Here is a 14,349-nt window from a genome sequence, read left to right on the forward strand (position 1 = left end):
AATGTCCACAGTGTCCTAGTTATTGAAGTCACCTCGCGGTGTAGGAAGTGTGTGTGTGCCATCCCAAATTGGTATCTACTTATTGAAACAGAGTGTGAGTTTATTCAAGTATACTTGTGTGACGTATTTGCTCCCTTCTAATCAAGGCTTATTCAACTGACAAATTGTTTAATCAAGAAACCTTGAGTGTTTATTTGAATACTTGTCACTGTGAAACTATGTTGCAACCCTACAGCGAACATTGACCCTTCTTGAGATAAGCCTGGCTGCTCAATCACTCTACCAACTTGTATAGTACATGCTTATACCAAAGGTTGGGTTAACTATTGCCAAGAGACCAAGGCTGGTGCAGTCTCCCACAGGGTACTGCATACAATCTTGCCTAACACTAGGTTAAAACAGAGTGCCTGGAGGCCAAAACCATGGGCATCTGGCTATTTAAGTGTTAGGCACGATGTTAATATCAATGATAAATCTTCTTTAAGTCCATTGCGCAGGCACTGGAATCTAGTCAGAAACGAGATCCGCCTCAAATCCATACAAACACAAAAATTAGATAACTCTTCCCTCGGCACAAACTATAGAATACAGCTATACCTCACGAAAATCAGCCTAGCTGCACACAATCCTTCTCACAATCGCCACTGCAGCCAGAATGCAGCTTCCGAAGTTCCACTGGCCTGGCTGCACACATTCTACTGATCTCACACATCCACAGCACCATGCTTAGCAGTAGAATGCAGCCACACACCACTTAATCCACCATGGCTGCACATATACCGAGTGCACACAAGCACTGTACTACATTACTCACTTCACTGACCTGGACAATGGTCCCTGAGGGCGTCCAACCCACAGTGCTTTGGAATCATGCCAATGCTAAAAGGAGCTATACAAATGCCCAATAACAGAACATAACACTTTTCGGAAGAGTGGAACAGAATTCAAAGATAAGTAAAGAACTTTGTATGCTTTTCAAAAGGCAGAACACAACTCTGGGATAAGCGAGAACTCAGACTATTTTAGAAATGCTAAGTAGTTCAGGGTAAACAGAACACAATGTGAATGGCAGCAGCTATTCAAGGTGAGTAAAACCCTATTTACACTTCAGTTTCAGGAATAATAAAGAAATACCAATTCACTTTCTACAAGAGTGGAACACAATTCAAAGGTAAGTAAATAACTTCTTATACGTTTCAGAGGGCCAAGAAGCAAATCAAAGTTAAGTAAGAAATTAGTGGCACTTTGTAACTTATTCTGTTACAGTAATCAAAGTTACATGCCTTTGCAAGCAAGGACTTTGCAACACTTGTTCTATTTTCTAGTCCCTGGCCATATACTTTAAGAGTTCTTCACTATTCTAAGGGCTGAGTGATCGCAGAGGCAGAAGAGTGGCACTAGAATTCAAAAGTGGGCTTTATGGGCACTAATAAAACATTTCAAAATAAAAAAGGCAAAAGAAATATTAGAAACATCAAAAGGAAAAGAGGTGCAATCTTAATTTCAGTAACTGAAGTTAGTATCAATGCTGTGAAATCCGGGACCATAAGCATATTTTTCAAAGAACAAACAGCATGCACCAAATCGGAGCTCACCTGATTCCAGACTCTTTTCATCATTAGGGATGTAACTTTCACTTTCTCCTGCTGCTTCAGATTGTCTTTCCGTTAGAGGAACCCCAGACTCCATCACTATTACTTCTGCATGAACTCTTCCCTGGGAAACCTTATGTATCATTTCTGTGGGAAGTGATTCCATTGGAACAGATGCATGTGAAGGCCTTTGCTGCGGCGTAGGCACCCGGGAGGGCCTCTCCTGCGGCGTAGGCACCCGGGGGGGCCTCTCCTGCGGCGTAGGCACCCGGGGGGGCCTCTCCTGCGGCGTAGGCACCCGGGGGGGCCTCTCCTGCGGCGTAGGCACCCGGGGGGGCCTCTCCTGAGGCGTAGGCACCCGGGGGGGCCTCTCCTGAGGCGTAGGCACCCGGGGGGGCCTCTCCTGAGGCGTAGGCATCCGGGGGGGCCTTTCTAATGTGACGGGTGACGGCTTGCCCTCTGGGGCCATTACCTGGGGCAGTCTCTCTAGTGAGGCAGTTACCTGGGGTCTTTCCTGTGACTGCCTTTGCAGGAAAGAGTCCCGTATTGGTCTTTCTCTGAGCTTTTCCTGATGTGCCCGGCCAAGAAATATTTCATGGTGTGACTGTTCTTGAAACACTGGTTCTTGGGGAGACCCATCAGATGGGGGCATTCCCCGACGAGGCCTTTCCGCAGGCTGCATGTCCCGACGAGGCCTTTCCGCAGGCTGCATGTCCCGACGAGGCCTTTCCGCAGGCTGCATGTCCCGACGAGGCCTTTCCGCAGGCTGCATGTCCCGACGAGGCCTTTCCGCAGGCTGCATGTCCCGACGAGGCCAATCCAAAGGCACAATATCTCGGTGGGTTCGATCTGATGCAGCAAAGTCTCTGTGAAATCTTTCTGGAGCCATATCGCGGCGCAGTCTTTCTGGCCCTAGCTCCCTGCGCGTTCTATCTGGAGGAATTGTATCTTTAAGAAATTTCTCAGACACTCTATCCGACTGACTTACTTCCTGCCGTGGCTTCTGTAAAATAATTTCATGGGGCAATTTATCTGGCTGCATCGTAGCATGGAGAAGTCTCTCAGGCAAGGACATATCCTCAGGCTTTCTCTCAGGCAGGCTCATTTCATGGCGTGACCCGTCTTGCAGGCACCTCTCGTGACATGCTCTATCAGTCAGGCTCAAATCATGACTCGATATATCGGGTTGTGCCATTTGCCGGGGTCTATCAGACGGCGTCATAACTTGGCCAATTCTATCCAGCAGGGTATTGTCTTGTTGAACCCCATCTACCAACATCTCTCGCCTGCGAGTGTCAAGCATCATCGTTTGCTGTCCAGCAGGCAGCAGAACATCTTGTAGGGATCCATCTGGCACAATCATATCCTGATATAATCTATCCAGTTGTGCATTATCCTGGATTGGTCTGATAAAATGAGATTCCTGGGGCAATGTTTCAACAGATTCGCTATTTGGTGCCATCTTGCTGGGTGCCAAAGATTCCTGCATAAGCGTGTCATAGACGATAGTTTCTTGAGGCAAAAGATCAAGCGATGAAGGCACTTCGGTCAGATGTTCCATCAAAAGCGTCATGTGAGGGGCATTTCCAAGCAAGAGATTCTCTTGCTGAATATTTTCTAGCAAGAAAAGTCGTTCACCCACATTGCCCAAAGGCCCAGTGTCCAGACACGAATTATCCTGCAGCCGAGTGGTACTTAATGCTTCGTCCACCAGCTCAGTTTGCAATGGTATTTTTTTAATAACCTCAAATTCTGTTTTCTCCATTGGTTCGGTATTCAGTGAGGATTTTGCAACAGAGTCATGACTTTTTGTAGTAACCTCGATGGGTTCAGTTTTTGGAAGTACATTTTTTACAGAATCAGTATTATGAGGCTCTATTTTTGCTCGTCTTGTCTCCTGGCAAATTTCCTCCAATGGCTCAATGTTTAGGGCAATATTTTCCACTGATTCATTTTCATGGGAATGAACTGCTCCGGGCTCATCTCTCACAGCCATGAATCCTGGCTGCATGTGAAGCGATTTCTTTCCCTGCTCGGAGTCCAAGACCTTTGCCAGCAACAGATTCTCTTGGGGTACTATTTCAACAGATTCAGCCTCTGAAGATTTTAATAACGGCTCAGTCTCCTCCGGAAGATTCCCTTCTTGAGTTTCGTTTGGCTCCCTCACCAATTGTTCTGAACCTGAGTGGACTCTCCCAACATGCTCAGATTCCGGTGATGTCTTTTCCACAGTGTGCTTTTCGACAATGCCAAATTTTTCATTGAGACGCTTCAATTTCTCAGCACATGCAGCTTTTCTTTTCTCTTCCATTCTTCGCTCCTCCTCCTCCCGCCGTTTGCGAGCTCGCTCTACTAAGGCAGACATATCGCCTGGTTGCCGCCTCCTCTGTTTCCATGCTTCGTCTTCATCTGGCTTTGGGACAAAAGCACCTGGCCTCACTGGTCCGGCCAAACGACTGGGCTGTGTGGAAAGCTGAAAAAAAAACAAAATAAAATGATATTTGTTTTTTACTGTTCACTGGCATGCATAGCATAGTCTACTGCACATGAATTAGCATTCAAACTCGGCAACTAAAGCCTGATCGAGTCATCTACATCAGCGCAACCCAGGGCTGAAATAGATGGAAGTTCATTCCATTGGCAGCAAAAGCTGTTGGATGGAGAGGTTAGCAAGTTGGTCCAACTCAGTTGGGAAGACATTTTCTTAAATGTGCTACTAAAGTACAAACAGAACCCACACAAGCCAACAGAAAATGATTGGGAGGTGGGGGGGGGGGGGTGATTTGCAATGCCAATGAAAACAGAGTGGCAAACATCTATGTTTATGCATGTTACATAGTTGGGGGGGTGGGGAGACTGCTGTTAAGGAGATTTCTTCAGGCACTGTTAGCAGGGGCCAGGTATATTCACATCACTTGTGTTACTAGATGACCTTTGATTTCACATAATTCAAGGAGTAGTGCTGCAGAGCATCCCAGAACAAACTCTGGAGGGGAGCAGGGTGGTTAAAAGGTGACAGTTAACACTTTTATAGACATTAGACACTGTCCGCAAATAACACATTACTTACCTTTCAGTAATGTTCTTTCAAATCGATGTTCATTCCTATAGTTTCCCCATCAATCTCCATTTTCCCAGTTCCAGCTTGTTAGGCAAGTTTTGGAGCAGTATCCTTTCGGTGTACTACAACAACCTTGGCCTCCTGGCAATAGGAACCCAACCTTTGGTATAAGCCTATTCTACACAGCTTGGAAGTGTGGCAGAGTAGCCAGGCTTATCTCAAGAGGGGGTCAATGTGAGCAGTAGGGCGGTTACACAGATTCACATTGACAAGTATCCAAATAAACACTTGCACTCAAGGTTTCTTGATTAAACACTTACTAATTTAACAGTTAGTTTGGATAAGCCTTCTTCAGAAGATGCAATATAATAGTAACACAAATACTTTGGAGTGGATTGGTCCCATCACCTCAAGGGGAGATGTCCGTGCAGGGCTTCTCTAGTCGAGGTGAATTCGGAGCTTCAGCACAGCAGCTGGGCTTCACCGGGCAAACTAACAGTCCAGGAGTTGCAGCAGGCATCTCTTCCAAGTTCTTCTTCAAATTCCTTTGTCCAGTGGTCGACTGCCTTCCAAGCCATAAAGCTTTGCCTTTTATGCAGGTTTCTCCCATTCATTCCAGCCTACCTGTCAATCACACAGCAGGGTGGCTGCCCTTGCAGGCCAGCCAGCCAATCACCTTTGGGTGTATTCCTGTAACCAAGGGGATGAAGCACAGGGAGTTTCAGACACCTCAATCACTTCCTGCCCCTGCCCTGCCAGACATACGGGAGCCAGAGGAGGGCTTCACTCGTGAATCCCGCCAAAGACTAAACGAACAAAGGGACCAAGTTTGTTTACTTTACTACAACTGCAAACGCAGCCCACTGTAAAAACAATGGCAGTAAAAAGTAAACCACTGCCAGCAGCCATTAATTGTAGAAAGGGTAACAAAAATGTTACATGAGAAGCTAGACAAAGGGGATACTAAGTGACCCCTGCAGCACCCTATTGTAAGATAATGTGTGCTGGGTGTACAACTTTACAATTGAAGAGTCAATTTCACTTCACTGCTCTGGGAAACAGTTTCACCAAGAGAAGGTATTTAAACCTTTGTGAAATCTAAGAGACTTCCCTGTGCGACTGCACTGAAGGTGCTGTGTGTCACAATGTAAAAGATGATGCCTATGGAGTTTGTCGGACTCCAAAGTTAAAAAGAAACAGGGTCAAAAATCACAAAAATACATGTGTATAAAAAAGGGCTCACTCTCTCCAGGTTAGGAACTAAAAGTCCTGAAGTCCAGCAAAAAGTGCTGGTGGTCTCCAAGGTAGAAGGGAATTCGCACATTTTTGAAAATCCTCCCCAACACTCCTCAGGCAAGAAGCCGAGAGGGCTAGCTTGTCAAGAGTCAGTTGGACCACTGACTACCTCTACTGGGTTAACCGGGGATGGTTCCCCGTCTGTAACTGAATGGGCCCGGACTGAGATATGGAGCTGATCGAAGGACCACGCTTGATGGCCAATGGGAGGCAATTAGAATAATCCTTCAGTTCTGTGAAATCCTGATCTTGCGGACCAGCCTTTGATTAAAGTGAATTGGTGGGAAGGCATATCCCCAGACAAGATGTTAGGGAGAATTCTCAAAATTGTGTAAATCCCCTACACCTTAAACACAACCAGCAACTTTGCTGGATTTTGAGGACTTGTTTTTTTTTAACCTGGAGAGCGAGACGCTTTTTTTTCCCCCCCACTCATGTATTTTAAAGTGAATTTTACCTCTGTATTCTTTTGGTTATGAAGTCTGACAAACTCCATAGGCATGATCTTTTCCATTGGGTCACAGCACCTGCAGTGCAGTGACACAGGGAAGTCTTTCAGATTTCCCAAGGTTTACATACCTTCTCTGGGATAAACTACGGTTTCCCAGATCAGTAAAAAGTGAAATTGACTTTACGTAGCATTGTAACTTTCTAGACCCAGCACACACTATCATACAATAGAGTGCTGGAGGGGTTACTTAGTATCCCCTTTGTCTAGCTTCTTATGTAACATTTTATGTTACCCTTTCCTCACTGAATGGCTGGTGGCAGTGGTTTCGTTTTGAACTACCCTGGTTTGCATTTACTGCGGCTGTTCGCAGCTCTGGCAAAGGAACCGCAGGAGCCATCTTTTTCAAAATGGCAGAGCCAACTTTGACAAAATGGCCCCTGGTCTTTTTTTGTCATATCTTTGTGGAAATGACCTTCTAGAGGTTTTCTCTGTGTGCCAAACCAGGTTTGGTCGCTTTGTTCATTTCGCCTTTGGCGGGCTTTAGGAGTGAAACCTGCCTCGAGCTCCAGAGTGTCTGGGGTAGGCAGGAAGTGAGGGTGGTGCATCAAAACTCCCTGTGCTTAGTCTCCTAGGAGACCCAAATGCACTCTGTGGCGATTGGCTGGCTGACTGTCCGGCAAGGACAGCCACCCTGCTGTTGTGAGTGATAGCTAGGCTGGAAAAAATGGGAGAGAACTGAATAAAAGGCAAGTCTTTTGGCATGGAAGGCAGAGTCAACCATTGGACAAAGGAAACAAAGAAGAGCTTGAAAAGGACGATTGCTGCAACTCCTGGACCGTTGGTTACCCCCGGTGAAGCCTTCCTGCAGTGCCAAAACACCAAGTTTGCATAGACAGAGAAGCCCTTGCAAAGACGACTTCTCCCTTTGAGTTGGTGGGACCAATCAACTCCAAAGTTAGCCACCGGGACAACCATCTCGGAGCTTGTTTAATTGCCACAGAGTTGCTGCTGGAAACCGTACAGCCAGCGTGGAACAGCAGATTGTGTGCGTTGCTTTTAAGCTGGCCTAAAGATTCTCCGGACTCCCAGGAAGCAGGACTGACCAAGTCTGAGCCCCATCAGCAGAGTGCGGGACCCCAGAAGCAAGGACAGTCCATCTTGACAGCCAGGAATCACGTTGTTTCTATTTGTGGTAGCCGCGAGAATCGGATACACGAAACAGCCACTGAAAATGAAATTGCCGGTTGCGAGTTTTGACAGTGCCAGTGAAGGAGTCCCCCGATGTCCTCAGTCTTGTCCCCATGACTGAGGCACAGGAACAGTGACATCTGCAAAGCTGCACAGGAACAGAAGTTATCAGATGCATCTTTTCTTCTTTACTAAGGTACTGTAAAACCACTCTAAGAGAACTTACCTCTTACTGTGGAAGTGCATGTAACTTCTGCAACTTAATTCTAATCAGCTTGTGGCCCTACATTTGATTCTTCTTTTTCTCAAAGACTCCTAAGGACTTCTGCAAAGACTTCCATTTACATACCAGAAGTGCTTCATCTTATCCAAGACTTTGGCCCATTGACTTTGGCTTAGCCTATTGAATTGTATGACTCTTCTTAGAGAATCTAAAAGTACTTAACTGTTTAGGAATATTTGTGGTCTCTTGTGTTCTAATAACCTTTGCCTTTTACCAACTTTTAAGAGTGTTCTGAATGCCAACAGTAAGTTAGTAATATCCCCAGCACCCTTGTTATTGAGGTCACCTGTGGGTGTAGGTTGCGTCTGTGGGACACCTCTTCCACACTTTGGTACGCTATTTCTCCAACGCCATCAGCTGTCCTTACAGTGGCTGTTACATACTGGAGTTTGTGCTAATTGCTTGCTTACCTTACAGCAGCCTTGGGGTTTCCGGTGTTCCGTGGTTCCAGCTTCCAGTACCGATCACCTGTGGCCTCAAAGATTGCACAGGGAGTAATTTTATATCTCCCTGTGTGGTACTTGGGGACAAAGGCCTTTATAATCTACAAGACTATCAAGTATTGATCCATAAGCAGGGCAAATACGTTCAAATAGCAAGAGAAAAGTCATTCAATAGGCTAATGAAGCAAAAAAAGGGGAGAAACCAGGCTACCCCTCCCTTACGCATGAACAAGGTGGGAGGACCTATTTAAAAAAAACAAGTAATTCATTTAAACTGGTTGTACAGAGTCATACTTAATTTAAAGCATATAAAACAAAGTTTAGTGGGGGAACATATTAAAAGACAGTAAAAAAAAAAAGAGCAGTGCAATTGTTATCCCAGAAGAGAAAACAAATACACATGTGTTAACATTCGCAGAAAAAATAACCAATAAAGGTGATTTCACATAAAACAGAAATGATCAGTATGCAGTACTAGATATGCAACACATTTTCACTGTCATGATGATTTCACAGAGAAATCATTGATGTGCAATACTAGGTATGTAGCACATATTCACTGTCAACACAGATTTGGTGTTTCTGGCTTAGAGGACCGATTGTAGTATTTGTCAGTCAAATACGATGGATCTAGACACCAAGGTCTTATTGATGGAATAATAACTTCTTGGGGGCTCCAAGCTTTCTTCAGGATGAAAAAACAGTATAACTAGATGGGCGAATGTTCATCTAAAAATAATAAAAAGGGGGCGAGTTAAAACAGTGAGATTCTGTTCATTCTTTTTAAATTGAATGCAGGTGACAGTAGGTCTAAACCTCACCTTTAATTAGTGACGTCTAGGGAGGCAAAGGTGGAGAGAACAAACTATCTTGCGTTCAGTTTGTTGCAGTCTCTGGTGCACAATGACTACCTAAAGTGGTGGAGACAGTAGATCAATGATAGTGCCAAGAAGCTCTGCTGATGACTACTATACAGTTAAGCACAATTTAATTACCTGGCAAGGTTGGATTGGAAAACACGCAGTGCGTGTTTAAAAAATACAGATCCACGATGGAGTACTGGAAAAACAGTAAATGGAAGGGCCCAAGGGTCTGGCTGGGGTGAAGACTGTTGCCCAGTTGTTGCAAGGACGACACGTGTCAGTGGGTCCTAGTAATTTAGAAAAATGTGGTTGAGGCAAGGCATGTACTCTCTAAAGGCAGCATGTTTTTGAGAAATACAAAAATTGCACTGAAAGGAGCTGTGAGGTTGTTCGAAAAACACAGGCTAATTACACAAAATAGACGGTACTTATTTGAACAAAGTGGCGAGATTGATCGCCAAGAAATGTATTAATCAGTAAGTGCATTTCATAATAGTAGACAGGTGGGTTGCACCGGAGCGTGTATGCCATGTCCAATTTGTGCGGATAAGTTAAAAAAAGAGATGAGTTCACCTCAACGTGTAGAGCTGTCTAGAGGGAACCAAGCTCTGGTGTCTCAGATATTGCGCATGCGTGTTAGCACCATGCTGGTACATCTCTTCAATTGAAAAGATTGAAAAAACTATATTGAAGTTTGCGGGAACAAATGGATGGCACTGGGGCTGTTTTGAGATAAAATAAAGGAGAGGAGCCCTTGAGACGTCATTTGCATTTTATTGATGTTGGATACGATGACCATGTTGATTATTCCCTCGAAACAAAGTGGAGTGTTACAACACTGGAAGTGCATGGTTATTAAAAAATGCTATATTGGAGATACATACAATTCTAAAAAGGATACATGGTATGTTGCAACAATAAAAAGGTGGAGACCTGAATCATAGGTCAGTCAAATAGATTGTTGTGTGCTGGCGTTGTGGTGAAAAATCATGAGTATGTTTCGTCGGCATCTAGTGTTTGTTTTAACACAAATAGAATATTTTTGGTAAAAAAACACAAGCACAAATTAAGGTACTTTGCACATTTGAAGTCTAGTTTTTGAGCAAATCCAAAAGATTGGTTTGCCTAGTTGTTGTACATATATTGAACAAGCGATACATTTAAAGGTATACCTGAACAAAAACTCATTTTTTGACATTCAGAAAAAAAGGTCCCAATTATTACATGGGGAAAACGCCACATGTACTAGGATTTAATGTGTGCAATTCGATGGAAAAAACCATGGGCTTTGAGTGTCAATGTAGTTGTATGTACCCCAGATTAAACAATAGGTGATATTTTCTATTTGGCATTCAGTGTTCCAAGATCGAATATGGACAATTTTAAGAGGGGTTACAACAGAATGGTTAATTAAAAAAAGAGATTCCACTCCATTGAAATGTGCAGGCCTCGTTTGACCGTATCTAAACGGTAAATCCATTTTTGTTCTAGGCGACGAAGCATGTCGCGATCTCCTCTACAGGGATTTTTACGGTCTATGATAAACCAGAACATATTAGAATGGAGATTTTTTATTCTTTGCAATGAGCCACCATAGGTTTATCGACTATTTCGTTTTTAATGCAAGATTTGTGCTCATAAATCCTTTGACAGATTTCTCTTTTGCATATATATATATATATATATATATATATATATATATATATATATATATATATATAATAGGTCGTAAGGAGATTTCATGCCGTACACCAACCATATTGTTTTGCAGTTGGTGAAGGAGTTTTATTTCCATATCATGCCATTGAAGTTGATTTTCTTTAGGTCTTCTGTCAATGAACAAGCTGTGCAAAGTGGTTTGATTAGAAGTAGCAATCTTTGGTTCTTCGTAGGTATGAACAAGGCGGTCCTTGAGGTTACTACTTTGTTTAAAAGCAAATCTCATTTTTTGTGGTTTGAAGGGGTCAGTAATGAGGACGTCCCAATGACGTAGTATCGTTTTTCTAAGGGTGTTGCTGATGGCTATGAAGGTTGTAACACACGTTAACTATCTTGTGGATCTCAAAGTTTTCAGGTGAAGCAGGATTCTCAGTTGGTATTTCTTGCTCTCTTACGAGCTCGTTTTATGATGTAGGAGGGGTATCCTCTCTTTTAGACGTGTCGTCAAAGATTTGCTGGTACTGTCAAAATCTGTTAATGTAGTGCAATTACGGGGTAAGTGTAAAGACTGGCCATATGGAAGGTTCTCCTTTAGTGCAGACGGATGGCAACTGGAGTAGCTTTGCAGGGTATTTTTTCATTTGTGTCAGATTTGTGTATTTCCAGATCTAAGAAAGGAATGATGTGCAGATGTTCATCTTTGGTAAATTTGATGCAGGGGTTCTGTATATTGAGCCATGTGAAGAAAGCCTCCAGTTTATCCTGTGTTCCGTGCCAGACTGCAAAAAACATTTTCGATGTATCTATGCCAGCAAATTAAATTGGCTGCGTATTGGTTATTTTCATGATGTGGCATGCTCAAATGTGTCCATGTAGAGATTAACTATGTCTGGAGCGAATGTTGCCCCCCATGCTGGTGCCATGGCACTGTTGGTAAAAAGTTTGGCCATGAATGAAGAATTTCTCTGTGAGTGCCAGGCGGATGCACTCAAGGAGGAACGCAGTAGCAGGCTCTATATTGCTTCTTTTGTCAAGTTCGGTTCTTAGTACTTCAATACATTCCCTCTGAGGAATACTTGCGTAGAGTGATTCTACATCAAATGTTACTAGCAAATTGTCTCTTTCAATAGAGATAGTGTTCAACGTATTGATCATGGCTGTGTCTTGTATGAATGATTTCATTTTTCCAACAGAAGGCCTAGGGAGAGTGTCCACATAGATCGATAAAGGTTCTAAAATAGATCCTATATCAGCAAAAATCGGACATCCAGGGGGAGTCTCGTCATTTTTGTGGATCTTAGGCAATAGATATATTGCTGGTAGAATTGGATATCTGTTAATTAGGAACGATTTTTCGTCGTCATCTATCCATTCTTTCCTGTTGGCATGTATCATAAGACTTTCTATCTGTGATAAAAGATGTGAAGTTGGATTGATGTCAATTTTTTTGTAAAAGTGAGTGTCTGCTAGTTCTCTGTTAATTTCATTCTCGTAGAGTTCTCTTCCCCAGAGGATGATTCCCCATCCTTTGTCAGCCGGTTTTGTGAAGTTCTGGTCGCCTTCTAAGTTTGAGAGATTGCCTCATCTTTTGTCATGTTGTCCACAAAGCGTTATTTTGTTGTAAACATGTTGATTTCTGATAGAATTTTGTTCTCAAAAGACAGAATTTCAGGGCACATCATAGAAGCGATTGGGTTAAAATGAGAGGGTGGTTTTAGTATAGTTGTTTTTGGCGGTTCTTTTTCCGGCTGGTCACGGAATAAATATTTTAAGCAGTTGAGTCTGAAAAATGTACTTATTTCAAATTCGGTAGTAAATTTGTCAGCATTGGTGTGAGGTATAAAGCTCAGACCCTTTGACAGGGTATGTATCTGTCATGATGCCTACCTCTAAGGAGCCAGGCCGGGCCCAGCAACCCCAGAGGCAGACATTTTCCCCAGCGAAGTCTCAGCGGGCCCAAGTCGGGGCCCTTTGGACTCAGTCCTGGCGCCTTAGGTGCCAGGCTCATAGCGGACCCCAGTCCTGGCGCCTTAGGCGCCAGGCTCATAGAAGAGGATATGTGTTTAAGTGCTTGGGTGCACACTTACCTGATGCAGACCTTGCTGCTTCATCCAGGCCCTCTTGAGGCCTGAATGGGACTACTTAACCTGTAGGACTACTTCACCACCCGGGTGTGGTCAGGGAAGGATACATACCTGATTGGTGGAAGGATACATACCAGGAACTTCTTCCAAGGCTATTTAAACCCCACCCGAACAGCCACACATGCTTCGCGTTGTTCTGCACCTAGCAGCTGGACGCTCACCGTGTCAGCTCCTGCATCCGGACTTCAGCCACGCCTGCCAGCACCCTGGAACACCTGCAAGGGGACAAAGGAAGAGAATAGGAGAAGAAAAGCCCTTACCTGCTAAATCTGCATCCCGGAGTCATTTCTCCAACGGCCCTGAAAAGGAAGACATCATTTTAAAGGCATTTCGTTTCGATCGCTGCAGCGCTGCATTTTACTCACCTTTGCAAGGCGCTTCCGTCTTCAGCACCGATCTTCCGGATTCAGCTACGCCCCGGCGCCTAGAGGAAAAAAGACAGGAACAAAGGTGAGAGGGAGAAAAGGAATAAGGAAAGCTCAGTTTCCTTTTAAGTCTTACCTGTTGGATTATTCCCACTGCATTTCGGGTCCTGCCGCTTCCTGGCATCTCCGGACCCCGGCCCCTATGGGGAAAAAAGACAAAGACATTGAATGAGCGAATGCAAAGACATTACCTGAGCGCTCATCCAGAACTGTTTCACTTCGGGTCGGCGCCATATCTCCGGCACTCCGAACCCCGGCCCCTAAGGGGAAAAAGACATAAGCATTAGCGCTTGCTGCAATTAGACAACGAACATTATTATTAAGCTTGAACTTTTGAACAGAACTTTTACAGCGCCTTACCTGAACAGTCAAGCTTACCTGAACTCTCCTCAATCCAGTGAAGTAACTGGGTTTCAACGCGCCCCTGCATCAGAAGCAGGATGGAGAGCTCATCCTTCCAAACCCTAAGGTGAGGCTTCACGGGGAATCGTGGAGGAGGCATCGTGGAGGGTTGGAAGGGAGTGGGAGGCTTGAGCATTGTTCCACAGTTGGTAATACTCCCTTTTCACGCACAGGAGGGTATCCAACGAGCCAGGGAAGCCAGAATAGAGGGGCCCTTCCTGTCCATCTTCAGAGTTCTGCGCCTTCGACGCCGCGCCTCCGTGGGAACCAGGTGAGGGTTACAGTATCTCGGTCTGGGTTAGGATATGGTCACTTAGGTTAAAAATAGGAATCACCACCTCTGTTAGGGGGGTGGTATACATTGTTGTGTCCTTATCCCATGAGGCATTTATTGGCAGGTCTTGCCTAGTCTTCCTCTCCCCTGAAATAATTGTGGCCGATTTTGAAGTTCCGGTGTTGGTGGAATCCTAATCAGTGCTGTTTGAGCAGTGAGAAAAAGTTAATTAGGTTTGGGTGACGTCTTTGATTGTAGGCTCTCATTT

At 44.4% G+C, this 14,349-nt stretch overlaps 1 protein-coding gene across 7 annotated transcripts in view; it reads right to left on the reverse strand.

The window, feature by feature from the left end:
* The window catches only part of PRRC2C (proline rich coiled-coil 2C), a 1,565,218-nt gene that overhangs the window by 1,149,374 nt on the left and 401,495 nt on the right, over positions 1 to 14,349 (reverse strand). For all 7 annotated transcript variants that reach the window (XM_069641251.1, XM_069641250.1, XM_069641252.1 and 4 more), the window contains exon 11: positions 1,596 to 4,065. In XM_069641251.1, coding sequence (XP_069497352.1) covers positions 1,596 to 4,065 — 2,470 coding nt within the window. The remainder of the gene's footprint in view (positions 1 to 1,595; positions 4,066 to 14,349) is intronic.

The sequence above is a fragment of the Ambystoma mexicanum genome, chromosome 1q (assembly GCF_040938575.1).
Source record: "Ambystoma mexicanum isolate Mex_15411 chromosome 1q, UKY_AmexF1_1, whole genome shotgun sequence".
NCBI lineage: Eukaryota > Metazoa > Chordata > Amphibia > Caudata > Ambystomatidae > Ambystoma > Ambystoma mexicanum.